At 43.8% G+C, this 15,263-nt stretch overlaps 2 protein-coding genes across 3 annotated transcripts in view; both read right to left on the minus strand.

Moving 5' to 3' along the window:
* Nucleotides 1–8,196, minus strand: part of LOC130390903 (synaptopodin) — a 40,647-nt gene extending 32,451 nt beyond the window's left edge. For both annotated transcript variants that reach the window (XM_056601088.1, XM_056601087.1), the window contains exons 1-2: nucleotides 7,826–8,196; nucleotides 7,410–7,473 (exon numbers count right to left, since the gene is read on the minus strand). The gene's annotated coding sequence lies outside the window, so the exon portion shown is untranslated. The remainder of the gene's footprint in view (nucleotides 1–7,409; nucleotides 7,474–7,825) is intronic.
* Nucleotides 8,197–8,345: 149 nt separating this feature from the next.
* On the minus strand, nucleotides 8,346–15,000 carry dctn4 (dynactin 4). Its single transcript, XM_056601091.1, has 13 exons — nucleotides 14,781–15,000; nucleotides 14,042–14,112; nucleotides 13,728–13,906; nucleotides 13,316–13,359; nucleotides 13,043–13,150; nucleotides 11,671–11,744; nucleotides 11,352–11,464; nucleotides 11,109–11,218; nucleotides 10,942–11,015; nucleotides 10,525–10,579; nucleotides 10,039–10,146; nucleotides 9,717–9,814; nucleotides 8,346–9,597 (listed from the first exon to the last, which is right to left on the minus strand). The coding sequence occupies exons 1-13, from the start codon at nucleotides 14,913–14,915 to the stop codon at nucleotides 9,378–9,380; spliced, it is 1,389 nt and encodes a 462-aa protein (XP_056457066.1). The 5' UTR covers nucleotides 14,916–15,000; the 3' UTR covers nucleotides 8,346–9,377.
* Between the last annotated feature and the right edge of the window lie 263 nt (nucleotides 15,001–15,263).

Here is a 15,263-nt window from a genome sequence, read left to right on the forward strand (position 1 = left end):
GCTTTACACGCCCCTACACGCCTTCTGAAGCGTATAACCAACACTGGCAGATAACAGGATCCTGATGTGAGATTCTGTACCATATCTGTGCGATGCATATACAGAGAGGCCCGGCCAAGTGTTTGATCAGAGTTGTTGTTGTTGTCGACTCGGATAAAGTTCTGTGTTGGCCGTCTTCACGAAGAATATGATCTGACAAAAGATGTGATTCAATTGAACCTAGGTCTTTTGGGTCGCTAGGATGGATGCTGTTAACATCAAAGAAACCACTGGTAGATCTGGTCAAATTAAGTCAATCTCAAGATACATTTTTAGATAATAAAACCGATCCACAGCCATTACACAGCGAAAAGAAAGCTGCCAATAGGATGGAATGATCTGTGAGCCTTTCAAAGCGGATTAATGTTAACGTTGACGACGGCGAGAGCAATTTTTAGACTACGCCATCTGGGATCTATACAAAAGGATTGATTCAGCATCACACAGCAAAGACAGATGTGGGGGAACTATGTATTGCCATGGGAACGCTTTCAAGTCAGGAAAACCGAGCATGGGTTGGATCAGGGTTTTTTCCCCCAGAACCCGAAGTGAAGTCAGCCTTACGTGGCCACAGCTACTATCTACTACAGCTACTAACTTTTCATCTTTTCTCTGACTCCAACGTCTCAACGGAGGGGGAGAAAATCCAGTTTGACTAAGACTTCGTGGGCTGAATGTGAGTCTCTTCCAGGAAAAAGGATTACTTACTTACTTAGGACTTTTTTTTTTTTTTTTTACTGTATGACTTTTTGTAACACAAATAACTCACACTTGATTTGGGCTGATGTAGGCTTTGCTTGTGTGTAGATAGAACATTCAATGGATAATCATTCAGGGAATAGCATTTGTGGTTTCTGATGACATTTAACACCGGGCCAGAGCGGTTCAATAATAAATGGAGGTGAGAGGTTGTGGCGGATGACAGGAGAACCGAAGCGCTGAACGAAACACAATAGGGAAGTGTAATATTTGTAGAGAGGTGCAGCGGATGAAGGAGAAGGCTTACATGTAAGTTCGGGTAGGCCACGTTAGACGCAATGCGTCTCGGGCCCCCTCCTATGGAAACTATTTCTCTGTCTCCCAGACATGTTGTTTTAACATTAAAAAGCCCTGCACTGGTGCTGTCCCGTGTTTGATGGACCCCCCTCACCCCAGACATTCCCACCCCACCTTCTCACTTTGGCAAAGGGCGGTAGACGTTGGCCAGGGTCGGGTTCCATTAGTGCAGAAACACTGACCAACACCCGTCATTCTGCCAAACGCTTCCTGAGAAAATACTGGACTTACTACTTAATAAGGTCTAGGCTGCCCTCCTATCAACCAAATGATTAATGCATTTATTCAGGGATGAATGCCGGCCAAGCCATCAGGGTTGAGACTTCTGCGGTGGAAAACCAGAAGGTCATTGTGTCACGCCAGGAAAGAATACACAAGAATACACTATTGGACTTCTAGTTTTGACACGATTATTGGGGGATTTTCTAGCGCAGTATAAAACACACAGATGCAGTATTTCAATAGTGTCCTAGGAGTATGGCTAACGATACAATACAGCATAGTAAAATCAATAGCTCAAGGAAAAGCTCCAAGTTCGCAATGCAACACAACTTATTGAAAACAGCAGGACATTTTGTTTGGCAGTTAATCCAAACTCTTTAAACTGAGTCACTAACCATTTTGCATGCTTTCCAACTGCAAGTCTAATTACTGACAACAGCCAGGGCTGAACTCACAATTTGGGCTCTCCGATATTTCCCCTCGTAAACTGTTAACAGTGTACGGTGAGACCACAAAGTCTATCAACATCAGCATGGAATAGAACAGTGGATGACAAATCCGCTAAACATGCCTAGAAGATAATGGTTTGGAAAACATCCTGTTCAGTCAAAATATCAAAGCAAAATATCAAGAGTACTCCATGTCATATTCCCTGCCAATGCAAAAGGCTATAGGTTATAATTGTTTGCATTTCTACGCATTCTGTGATGTCAATGCCTGTGGAAATGAGGAAAATGTTTGTGTAAAAAAAATAAACAATGTAGAGTAAAAGCTAACAATTTTGTCATGTTTATAAGCAATGCTTATATTCGCAAAGATAGCAAAGATATTGCAATGTCACACAAAAGGATTGTCTATAGATAACAGGCAATCCCACCGAAAAAGCCCTCCCCATTGAATCCTTGGCTGACGCCTTGCCTTATCTAGTTACGGTACTGAATACCAAAACATTTAGAGAGCAGATAGCATGGTTCTTGTTGAGGCTAACTTGAGCGGACCACATCGACGTCTGTGTCCAACCTGCCAGCTCATGAATCCCGCGCCGCAGTCCTCCAAGTGTCTGGGTTTTTTCAGGGGTGCTCACTGACCTCGCGGTGTGGTTCTGGGTCAGGGCCCTAAGCCCTCAGACCCCCGAGAGACGGTTGTTTTTTGGAGAGTAACAGTCTCGCCCCTGGGGTTCAGTTTCCATGACCCAGTTGAAGGCCATGCTTTGGCAGAGCAGCCAGAGAAGACTCTAGCAGCCAACCCATGCTGGGTCTTACCAGAACTCCCTGCCTATTTTAGCTCCGTGAAAAGGATATGGAAGGATGTGTGGGAGGTAAATAAGAAAAAGAACATCTGGACGATTAAAAAGGGAAAGTGACCAGAGTTTTTGAGTTTGTAAGAAGAAAAAGTGTGAGATGGTATGAGATCTGTGCTGAATGTACAAGGAGACAGAATACTTCTGTTTTGCTTTTCATAAGGTCATGTTATGATAACCCTCAGCATGAAAACATTTATGAGCCCAGCAGAGCAGGGACGAAGAAGGCTTTAATAACAGAGCTTTTTGGACCTTCCCTGGTATCGTTTCCTGTTTGCAATGAACAAGCCTCACCAAATCACAAAGTTATTCCGAGCGTCGGTTAACCATCTTTGTTCCACATTAAATTCTTTCTTTTCTGCATTTCCTTTTCTGTCAAGCATAATCTCCATATCAGCCGCAACCAGGCAGTGTCCCTGTGACTCGCCTCCTTGTAAAAAGACACTTCCTAAGGCCGTCTGTCTGTTGAACGATGGACAAATTGGAAGCATCTCAAGAATTGAAACAAGTGATCCACGAGGCTAATGCACCCCAGCAGGCCCATGAAAGCGACGTGCTTCACTGGGGAACCTCTAGCTGTCATGCTTCAGAAGGACCGAGGTCAAGCACCCGGGGTCAAGCTCGTCCATCCTCTGGTAAAGGCAAGAGGTACTAAGGAGCATTGCCCCCCCGAGTCCACTGGTAAAGGCCACCTCCTGTCTGGTCTGCCACGAACCACGAGGAACAGCCCTTCAACCTGAGTGCATGTTTGAATGTGGGCAGGAATATCTTGATGTAAAAACACAGAGAGACCATCAGACACACAGACAGGCAGGCAGGCAGGCAGGCTGACAGGCAGGCAGATAAGTAGATATATAGAAAGAAAGATGGATAGACAGATTTATAGATAAGTAGATGCAAAGATACATATTCAGAGGAAATCAAACACGTGGGCCGGCCAAACAGGAAATGAAAGACATGGTTTAGGCAACAGCCCACAGTCGCATCTAGTCAGACTCCCCCCATAACCTCAGCCCTGCAGGAACAAGGCCTGTCAACATTCTCACACAAGTCTGACGTCATGTACGCCAGACCAGTGTCAAATATAAACCACCATCAGGACACTTAAACAAAAGCTCTGCTTCTGTAAATAACGAAAACGAAAATTGTTTTTTAAATATTCTGTTATGAATATCTCTGTGAAGATCACCCACACAGTATTCCCCCCGTAGAACAAAGAAACACGTTTGAATAAGTTGCCGAGGAGCTGTTACATGTTAGCGTGGCTTATTCGGTGGGGAACAAACATTAACCAAAGGATGTGCTTTTCCTTGGCTGTGCTTTTCCTTGTCTGTGGTTCCCTCCTAAACTCCCTCTTTCAAGGTCCTTGTTGTCACGTTTTATTATTGAGTAGGGCCTTTACGACATCCTGCCTTACAAAATGAAGACGAAAATTATCATCCTGGCGAAATTCTATGAGCATGAGCGTGACATTTCCAGCGTATTTCCCTCATTTCTCAGCCAACCGCAAGCCCTGTGGGATCCTGCCTCTCACTCCTCTTCCACAGCTAATTGCAAGCTACGCTTTGCTCTCATAAGTATCTTTAAGCTTGTTTCACTGGCAGTTACAAAATTAGCTTGTTTTCCCTAAGCCCATGGGCACGGCTTTACAGTACACAGTGTGGAACAGGCAATCAGGGGCACTTAAGTTGTAGAAAGGCAATCACCGTTGAATGGAAAACCTAGACCCATAGGTATGATAGGGCTCCTTCAACCCCAGTCAGGTTTACAAGACTGAATAACAACTTCAAGTCTTCCTGATAGCGCTTTTGAAAATCTGGTGAGAATTAAAGCGATACCGTGTTTACAGTTTTTATGTACTTGTGTAGCCCTTCTGTTTATCCAGGCTCACAAATCAGAAGTGAGATTCTTTCACTTCAACACTGCATTGGCAGAGCTTTCACCGTTTCTGCTGCTTCGTGTTTAGCTTCCAGGCATACATTGCTTATCAAAGTGAAAAGTGACATTTTTCTCGAATCCTCTGTTGGAAAGCACTGTCTCCTGATCGTCTCCTCTCCTATTCGTTCCTGTGTCTACAATCCAAGTTGTTTTGACGTTGGTATTGCATGACAGGATTTGATCTTTAAATATATAATGTCTATGGACTTGGATATGCGCTGAACTCTAAAGTCACTGTAATGCTGTTCAAGGGAAGGAAACTTGTGCATGTGCGCTTGGACCGAGAGATAATGGCCATTGTGGCGTGGCAGGGTGGTTGACCATGCTGGACTGGGCTGTGGTGTGTTTGGCTTGCAGCCTTGGGAAGGCAGTAGCAGGATCCCTCTCTGCCTACAGCAAACCCTCTCTCTCTCTGCACGCTCTCAGCGGCCAGCCTCCATTTAGCAGGGCATAAATGGCCTTGACTATGGAAGACTATGGAAACGTTGTTAACGGCAGGGAAACAACACGGTTTCTGTAACAATGGCTGCCCTTAATTGAAATCCTCTATTTATCGAACAGACATTTAATGCTGGAGCCAGTCTTTATTTTCTGTTGGGCATGTAGTTCTGGTCAATAATACATAAGACTGAAATCAAGCGGGCAGGGTATTCACTTGGGTTGGACATCGATGGTAATAGTGTTCTCAGGGTCGAGAGTTGTTAGATCATCTCATTAAATAGGTTATGGAAACTAAAGCAGAGATGCGGAACCATGTCCTTGCCCCTGGGGAAGCGAAGGCTATGCACTCTGTATATACGTTATGCATCTAGATCCATACATCTGGACTAAGTCAGCCAACAGTATCGGTGAAAGTAACACTTTATTGACTCTTTGCAGACTTTTTAAAACATATATCTTTCTTCTTCTTCGCCTTCTGACACGGTTGCATATTTGCACACTGAACTCAGCTATCAATCCGTCAAAATAAAACTACATTCAGTAGAGCTTGCGTCTGTGTCAGTTGGTGCAGAAAGGGGCTTGGGTGAGAGGGGACGGGAAGAGATTGGGTCCAGTGCTTACCCAAAGCGTTGTTTTCACCCGGGCCTCCTAAGTCAACAATCTAAGCAACCTACAGGCGTTAGGGGCCTGTGGGAGGGAGAGGGAAAAAGCAGCAAGAAAGATGAAGAATGAGCAGCGAAAAAGAAACCTTGCAGGAAAAGACGTGGGACGGGGGTAGTTTTTCCTCTAACATCTAAGGTTTCACGGGTTTAGCATTTCCTACTTGAGAGGTCCACATGTGCCCCCAGTCATTCGTCTGACATCATCAATTACCTCAAATTAACCGAATGATGGTCCACCGAGCAGAAAACCTAGTAGGCGATTAATCAGTAAGAGCACCTTGAGCCTCGCAGCTCGACCTGAGGGGGATAAGAAGAAAAATGTGCGGGGCACCGACCACGCACCAAGTACCATGGAGTGTGTACTTTGCATTTCCATCCTTTCCAAGCCGTAGATTTGCCATTTGCACATTGGAAACAACACGGTCCAGAGAGTATATATCCCTCTGGGGATGAAATTGCCAATATCCACTGATCCACTTGACTAGACCCCGATGAGTGACTTTAATGGACAACACACCCATATCCCCGTGGCATATCCATACCGTAGGGCCATTGGGGAGAGAGGGAAGGAAAACGCAGAGCGAGAGATGGACTTTTTTAGCAACTTGTTTTAGGTAGGCTACAGCCACAGCCTCAAAGCAGAGGTGTATTCTGGTTTTATTCAGTCATTTCTGCTTTATGCATCCTCTGTCTAAGCATGAGTTACTAGCGGTTTGGGGGATGACGTAATCGTGGAAAGGTCCTGGGTGCAGTCAAACTTGCGAGTCAGTGAGGAATTTTTCATCTGGTCAAGGCTGGCTGGGCTGTCTTTAAAAATAAAGATGTTAGTCATCACATGAGAGGAGGGGAGAGGAGCAGGAGAGCGGGGGAGAGAGAGGAAGGGAAAGTCATTACCAGAGGCAGAAGCCATGTTGTTTACTAAACACTGCTACCAATCGGGACTCGTATATTGGTAATATCAATAATGAAGCACAGGTCAAAGTACATGTGCTTGACCTGCTAGGTTAACAACCGTATCATCTAAAGGGGAAACATATAAAGCGTGAAGTATGTTTACCCATAACCCAACGTGTGAACCTCTTGACACAAACACATTTACATTTGTGTTTCTCTTTGTTTGCTTTGGACATTTGGAGCCCAAGTTCATGGGCAAGTAATAGACGTAACAGTATAAATCATGCATTTGTCACCAGACTTTAGGGAGTGAGCACATGGTAGTATGTTACCATACACTACATGTTATGCTGTCAGGCCGACGATTTAAAAAGTTGTACTTTCGGCTGAGTTCAAGGCAGATTTCATTAATGAAACCGGAAATAAGGCTTATCTTGCAAGAATGATCTTTTACTGACCTCTTTAAGCACATGACATCTCATGAAAACAAATTAGTCTACAGTGCCCCCAGCAATTAGCTTGCGTTCTAAAGATAGAAAACCGTTCTATACTTAATGCAAACGGTGCAGGTGTTTATATTACACCTACCTTGGCTTAGCTAATTCCTTCTGGACTTCCAGGATAGCTACTCAGCCCTTTTTTTTATACATGACAATGGCATTTGTAGGACAACACGTATATATTTTAAATATATTGATGTATTTTTTATATATATAACAGAATAGTGAAAGGAGGCTGAGCACCACCAATTGTCCTTTGAGAAGGTCAAGTGTTCATGTACTCTGCTAACAAAGTAAAGGGCGAGGGTGGGGGGGAGCACTCTTTGGTATGGGTTCCTCGCATGTGTTCCTTATTACCTCATCTTCAGCGGGCAATTTATGACTCCATCGCGGGCCCCCCTCTCTGCTGAGCCGTTAGCATCTGCCCAAGATAAAAGAAAAGCCCTGCATTATTACTCAGGTTGCGTGGACCTGTTCACACAGCCAGCGCCAAGTCTCGGAGTATCTGGGGTTCATGCTGGTATAAACATATATTTGCAGAGGAAGGTATGCAAGGGGGGTGTATAGGCATTAAAATGCAACTCAATTATACCATTTGCTAGAATGCATTGTGTTGTCGGCTTGTGTTATTGCCCAAAATAAATTACCCTGTTATGGAAGCCGATAAAACAAACTTAGTTGCAAATGTAGAAAATGAAATATAGAAAGTGTACCTACATGATGACACGTAATATAATACACACAAATATATGAAAAGCTTACTTCACTGTTACCTGTTTGTATAGATCTTGTGTGTACTGTCGCCTTCTAGCGGTTGAAAATAAACTTTTTAAAGCGATAGTTTACTTCGCTATCGATTGGCCCCACGCTCTGCCCCTTCCCATGATTTCTATAACTCAATCATGACTTTCTAAAATTAGGCATTTTTCTAATTCGTAAAGGGCAACTAATAACCAGTGTTCTTGCAAGGTTCTAGTATTCTAGCCGTGGTGTACGTGTCTACTAGCATCCTGTTTAGCCTTGCTCGCTTGACGATTGAAGCAAAGTAATCATCTTTAGACGACAGCCCCATCTGGTGGTGAGAAGGGTTGCAATGCATGCCAGCTTCAAAGTCAAACTTAATTGAAGTACAGATAACGGGATTGAAACTGACTGGTAAAAGTTTCTCCATAATAAAAATCACTTTAGGAAAAATCATATAGTAGATCAAATTAAAATAGAAATACTTATAAAGGAGTATGTTTGGTGAAATTATTGAGCTGCTGTAAGGTATAGTGAAAACAAGGTTAACAGTATTATATTTTATTAGCCAGAAGTCCTACAAATAATCGTTGCTGTGGGTCTGCTGGACTACAAAGCATATAGAATACAGTTAACACAAGAAAGCAGCTGAAGACACCCACACAGTTTATAACCAATGTCACTCATGACAGATCAACACATTAAACCGATCAGTCATATCAGACTCTTGCCAAACATGTGGATTGAGAAGAATATTCCTTGAACAAAATGTCAAATTTTGATCTAAATTCATAATTTTATGTCAAATGCGACATATATGGATTAGACATTAGAACCATGACTAACGTGGTGAATACTAATAGGATGTGTGATGTCTGAGTATGTGTCAGCGATGGGCAGTGCATTGTTGGGAATCACAGATGTGGCCCAAGATTAAGCCGCTTATAATCTATTATGATTATCCATTAAGATACTGATGATAATTTCAGTCACAAAATGGAACCCCTCTTAAAGTGAACTTAGTTGTATTAAGTTAGACATGTTGTGGTCAACAAGAAATAATTCTGAAATAAAAAAAAAAACGAAGTAATAACAAAGTGACCCTAAAATATAACGGTACTGCAGTAATACACTTAACCAAGTTTAGAGGCATTGCACGCGGAAGCTTTTTAATGAGAATATGATGTGCATGTAGTAGCGACTGTAGCAAGAGATACTGATACATCGTTTCACATTGGACCACGTTGAGTGCTACTGTCTTGTTCCGTCAAAAGATGCACGACAGACAGGCGGCCGCAGCATCATCTTCATCATCATCATCCTCTGCTGCAAAGATTTCATCAAACAGAGTCCAACAATTTTACAGGTAAACTACGCTACAAAGAAAAGCATGTAGTGTGTGATTCGCAGTAGCGGTCTCGGCTACGAGTAAAGCAGAAGCGTTTCGGACAGATTTGCCCTTAGATCAACTCGCCCACAACCCCCGCCCTCAATTCCGATTGGCTGTGGAACCAAGTCGAGGGGGGGGGGGGGGGGGGGGGGGGGGGGGCAGCAGGCAGGTGGCGGGTCTTCATGTGGGCGTTCTCAGGGAGCCAACGGCCCCAGACTGAGCTCCACGTGGTGTGTGAGCCAGATGGCCTCCGTAGTGGCGTCGCCCGCCTCCTCGTTGGGCCTGATGGGAGCAGCCAGGTTGCGGAAGTCGTGGCGGATCTTGAACGACACCAAGACATCCGTGTCACCCTCCTTCTGGGGCACCACTTTGATGAAGAAGCCGATCTTGTTGGATTTCCTGAAGGCGACCACACTGCAGACAGGACAGGGGGAAGGGGCGAGAGGTGAGGATTTAATGAGCAATGACCTGGGCATAGGGGTGGGTGCGTGTGAAAGCGTGCGAGTGTGAGCGCGTGTGTGTCTCCCTCTCACTCTGGGTCATCTTGAAAATCCTGAGGTTCAGCTAGTTCATCGTAATCAGCGGCAGCATCCTTTCCTGCCAGGACAAGTTCCTTGGTTGGAACCATCACCTACAACAACAACAACAACAATCCTTTAAAAATATGTCACGCGTAGGAGTCAATTTCTCACACTTTCCAGTTAGGGGACAGGCTTGGCGCCATATGGGAATTTTATAATCAAGTGTGACATTGGGACCCTATGATAACCCAGTTATCCTCATGACTAGATAACACAAATCAATTAGCATCAGTGCAGGAGCGATATAATTGAAACGGCGTGTTCCGTGTCATACCTTGGCAGTGCTGTTCACGTCTTCTGGGTCGCCCTCTTCGCAGGCCACCAGGGTAACGTGGGTCAGGTTCTCCACTGGGTTGGTCAGGGTCAGCAAAACTTGGCTCTCCTAACCAAATATAGGGCAAGTGTAGGATGCATATCTTTGTTAGTAGCCAAGGCCCTTCAATGCTTTCAATGTCGAGTAAGAAGCTAATTTACTTATTCACATGAGGTTGGCAGCAGCATCTTAAAAGGTCAATACGGGGCTGGGTGATCAAACTATTGTGGCGGTCTCTACTTGTTAAACTGAAACATTTGATGGTAACTATGATTTGAGCACCCAGGCCAGTATTGTCATTTTGTCCGTGTATACATAGATTTTTAAGATGGGCTAGTGAAGGCCTTGGGAATGGATAAATATGTATACTTCAACATGATGCATTTATAAAGTGTATTAATATTGTATATATTTGTATTAATATCATGGAGCACATGAGACACTGACCTTCATGTACCGGAGATTTGGAATAGACATAATTCTCACTTCTGGGATGTAACTCCTGTGATCAAAATGGAAAACAATTATCTTCCACAAACAACATGCCAATAACAACAACAACAAGAAGAACCCCTATTATCACAGATAATTAACGACCTATGTATCCATGTTTCACTTTGGATATGTGGCCAACTTTAATGAACAGAATGAAAAACAATCATTAATTCATCATTCAACTATTTTTCAGCCATTTCTAAAGTTCTGACATTTTCTAAAACATTGATCACTGGGAAACTACCTTTTCTAGCGACCTGATGATGAATATTGGAAACAAATTTAATTATTTTCAGAAATATACATTGTATTCAAATCTTTGAAAGATAACCCAAGATAAAAAGTTGATAAAAGCAAACTAATACTCACACAGCCACCAGCTGAATTTTGAACTTAATCGAAGTCGGGTTGAATTCCGGTTTGCTCAAATTATGCTCGCATTTCTAGGGAAGGAAAGGCGAATGTCAGCGCGAGTCTCTAGCGCAGAGGACACACGTGAACAACACCATTCAAAACACAAACAGACCGAGACGTACCCTGCAGCGCAGCGACCTCTTCATCAGGAGATGCTTATGTTTGGGGTGGAGTTGGGACGCTCCCGACGGCTGGAAGTCCGGCTGCAGCAGGCGCTGCCGCAGGGTCGTCACTGGAGGGAACGCCACCAAAATGAGGAAAGTTGACCACAGAGTGGCAGACATATTATAGACACATCGATGCCGGGCCGACCTAGTGGTACAACAACCCTGCCAACGGTGCTCCTTTGGGGAGGGGGCACCTACCCTCTGGTAGGTTAATGGGTCGTGTGTAGCAGTCCTCAGGCAAGGGCTCGACCTCATCCAGGGCCTGGGCTGGTTCTATGTTGATCTCCTTCTGGTCCTCGCCTTCTTTGAGGCTAGTGGAACAAAGGGATTTCACTTTAGGCCAACACGAGGCCCAACCGATGACCAGGCAAACAGGTACACAGAAAGTCAGGTATGTGGCACTAGTGCCGATATTGAAAATGGGAAGTTGTTTAAAAATCCAAAAACGTATGAATATTTTTTTTCGTTTTCATAGATTCTAATTCAATGCAGCAATAGGTTATGATGGGAGACTCACGTTAGGCCGGCCAGGCTGGATAGGGGAGCTCCGGCCCGCTGCCTCTGCAGCCTGGTGCCCAGGCCGTACTTCTCCTACAGGAGAGAGCATGGCACGTCAGGCTCAATGCACTACGGTGCGGGATGTACCATATTAGTACTCAGGATGTCAACATACAACAGAATATTAAAAGACAAATGTCTCCATAAAGAAAGGCCATTAAAACTACATTTGCAAAAGATGCAAACAGAAATTCCACCTTGGTAATGGGAACAAATAGGGCTTCTAAAAGGGTCAGGATAGAGGGGTGGAAGTGGTTTGGTAAGACTTATGGTCAAATTAGTGTTGACCTATATGTTTTTAACTCGTGGTGCAACTACACTTGGTTACAATGTGTTTGCTACTCGTTTACCAATTCAAAAGGCCCCTATTTTGTGGATCAACAACATTTAGCTAGAGGGAGACATTCATGTGATCTGGGAAGTTAGAATTAAGAGAGAGAGGGAAGAGAAGAAGACAGTGCTACTGTACACAATACAGACAACCCAAAGTTGTGAAAAATACAACTCACCACCACATGAATAGTGTGTTGCTGGGAGGGTAAAGAAATAAAAAATAAGAATCAATGCACACAAGCAAAAGGGTTAAAAGGGAAAAACAGGTTAAAAAAGACAGGAGGAAGCAAAGCAGTTAAGCATGAGTGGCAACTGGGGACATGCAAAGGCAAACAAAATCCATCTTTGAAAGCAGCCGAACCTCAGATAAAATGTAATATATTATTTTATATCTACCCCCAACCTTTAAAACATCATGAAACTACTCTCGATAAAAAAAGATCTTAGACATTGACCTAAATAACATGGATAATTGAGGTCAAGTTCCCTGATCATTGATGATGAAATATTTAATAGCTGATTGCATGGCAGACACATTTATAAAGTTCAACGTGACTTTGAAATAAATTAGAATTGTCCTTGGCCGCTTGAAGGACTCCACTCCCATTTTCCTTCACTTAAAAAAAAAAACCTAACCAACTTCTATAAATATTTTACATTAGAAATATATTCATTAAAAAGATATATTTCTCCTTGATTCAACTAATGTCTTTGAAATGACGTTGGATAATAATCGGTTTGTCCCTGGGGATAGATAGAATATATATAGAAAAGGACATATTAAAGTCTCTTTGTCAGTACAATGTCAACATTTTAGAAAACACAATGCATGCGTATTAATTTCACAACAAATTTAGTCTGAGCTCATTTCTTATAACTTAATATAATCCACCCCTGGGACCACCCAATCAGAAAGAAGGGCGCAGTTTTCAAAGAGTAAATGGCTGTGCTACTTCAGATCATACGGCCCAGTGAGCTGAAAGCCTGCTGTAGTGTACCGAGAACGCCATCGGCATGCACTGTCTCCTCCTGGCCATCTTCTTCCGGTCTCGCTCCTGTCTCTCTCGTTGGGCCAACTGCTGGTAGTACTCTATCAGTTTGTTGATCTGCAAATTGAGCGAACAGGGATTAACAGTTTAATAATCAATCACATGCGTCTTAATTTCAACGATAAGGAAGTATGCGAATAATGGGGTAATTGTGTGTCTATTTGCATGTGGACCAGAGATCTTGTGATCAAGACTCATGTGGAAAGACAGAGTTCCACTCACCCGCTGAGTGTGAGGGTTTTCTGGTTCTTGCCATCCACCACTGGCTGTAACGAACAAAACACAATTCCGGTACACTGTCACAACAGCTAGCAAGGCTTAAATGAGTTCTCAAACCAGGATTTGCCAAATATATTTGAAGTGTTCGACCGCACTGTAAAAATTGCTCTGGCACATCTGTCCTATTTATTATGGACATCGTGATAGAAGTTAAGTCTCAAGTATGGGCCGGAATCCCAAGAAAGTGTAATGGTTGGTGAAAGGTTCTGGGTTCTTCCCCATGTCCTTCCTTGCACACACCCGTACCTTCTCCTCAGTGATCTGTATCTACTTGTCACTGTAGGTGGCACTGTATAAAGCGAAATAACTATATGAAGCAGTAAAGTACAGCGCGTCATTCCAGTGTGTGACTCACCAACTGATTTGTCCGCCATGCCCACGTCTCTGGAAGTCCAGCGGCAAAACCCACACGCGAGGTAGTAGGCCTTCTTCATGGTGGTTTTGGTGGGGTCATCAGGCATGGGGGCTGGGATGTTGGTGGCCCGGGTGGACAGGGTGTGCATGCAACACGGGCAGTCGAAACAGTTGGCGCATCTGCAGCGACGAGGGAATACAGGAGGAGTTTCATATGTCGTTTTTCCCTCCAATGTTTACGCATCAAAATATGTGAAGACACTTATGGTTTGTTCTTTAAGGAATCGCTGATGTATAAATGCACATGTTGCTCACCTGTTCTTCTTCAGTTTAGCCTCGGCTGAAGGCATGTTCTCCAAGCAGCTCGGGCAGTAATGAGAGTCCACCTGAACAACATCCATTAGTAGGACTCAATTAAACAGCAAACAATGGGCTCAAAGGCTAAATGATAACTATATGAACAGAATGAATATTATGACCAATCTTTTTAGATAAATATTTATAATGGTTGTGATGTTTTAATTCCAGTGACTATGTTATTCCAAAGCTGACAAATCCAGAGAGGTCGTGTTTGGGTCGCTCTTGTATGGGTGTGGTGTCTGTACAGTGAGTATGAACCCAATCCAAACCGATTGAAGCATAAAGCAGCTATAACACAAGTCACCTGCCTTTTTAGGCCATAGCCTAGTACGATATATAAAAACACAGAAATAATAAACAACTTCCCTAACATTGCCTATTCTAACAGCTTCTACACAGCAACGCACCGGCGGATATATGTGGCCTATTCATACTAGACATCTAGCTAGGTGGGAGGAGCACAGCATATCGTTTTAAACATTAACTGATCATGAAGGAAACGTATAGTAAGTGTCGACTGAATAAAAGGAAGGAAATGGGTCTCTGGTGAAAAGGTACTCAGAAATTAGACCCATAACAGCCTGTCAAATCAAGGGGATCAGGCTAACAGCGGTCCACAACACTATAGCTAGCCTAGCTACCGATGCTAGCGCTAGCTCACTAATGACCACTGACAGAAGACGTGGAAACAAACCTCATGAGACACGCATTCCAGGGACCGGAGCTCGCTGCAATAGCGACAGAAATACAGCTGGGACAGCGGAGACCTGGTCTTCTTCTCCCCGCGGACCAGATAGATCACTCTATCGGGCTGCAGGAGAGACGCCATCTGTATACAATTGCAACTGGACTGCCTGTCAGAAGCCTAGCTACGAACCGCTAGCACGTATCCCCTCTATAGTCTTGACGTTATCGCTGTCGTAGTAGCACTTTCTGAAATCTTTACCCGCAAAATGCTGACCTCTGGTGGACACCAGTGGAAGTAACCATTACAATGCTGACCTCTGGCGGCCACCAGTGGAAGTGAGCCTTACAATTCTGACCTCCGGTGGAAGTGTTGGGAGTGGAGTCATGACCCACCCCCGCTCCGTAACGTAATATGAGGAAATTGTAAATGGCAGTGAAGCATTTAAAGTGTGAATTAAATAAAACGTATTAATTATTGTGGCTATAGTTC

The sequence above is a fragment of the Gadus chalcogrammus genome, chromosome 10, assembly GCF_026213295.1.
Source record: "Gadus chalcogrammus isolate NIFS_2021 chromosome 10, NIFS_Gcha_1.0, whole genome shotgun sequence".
NCBI classification, from domain to species: Eukaryota; Metazoa; Chordata; class Actinopteri; order Gadiformes; family Gadidae; genus Gadus; species Gadus chalcogrammus.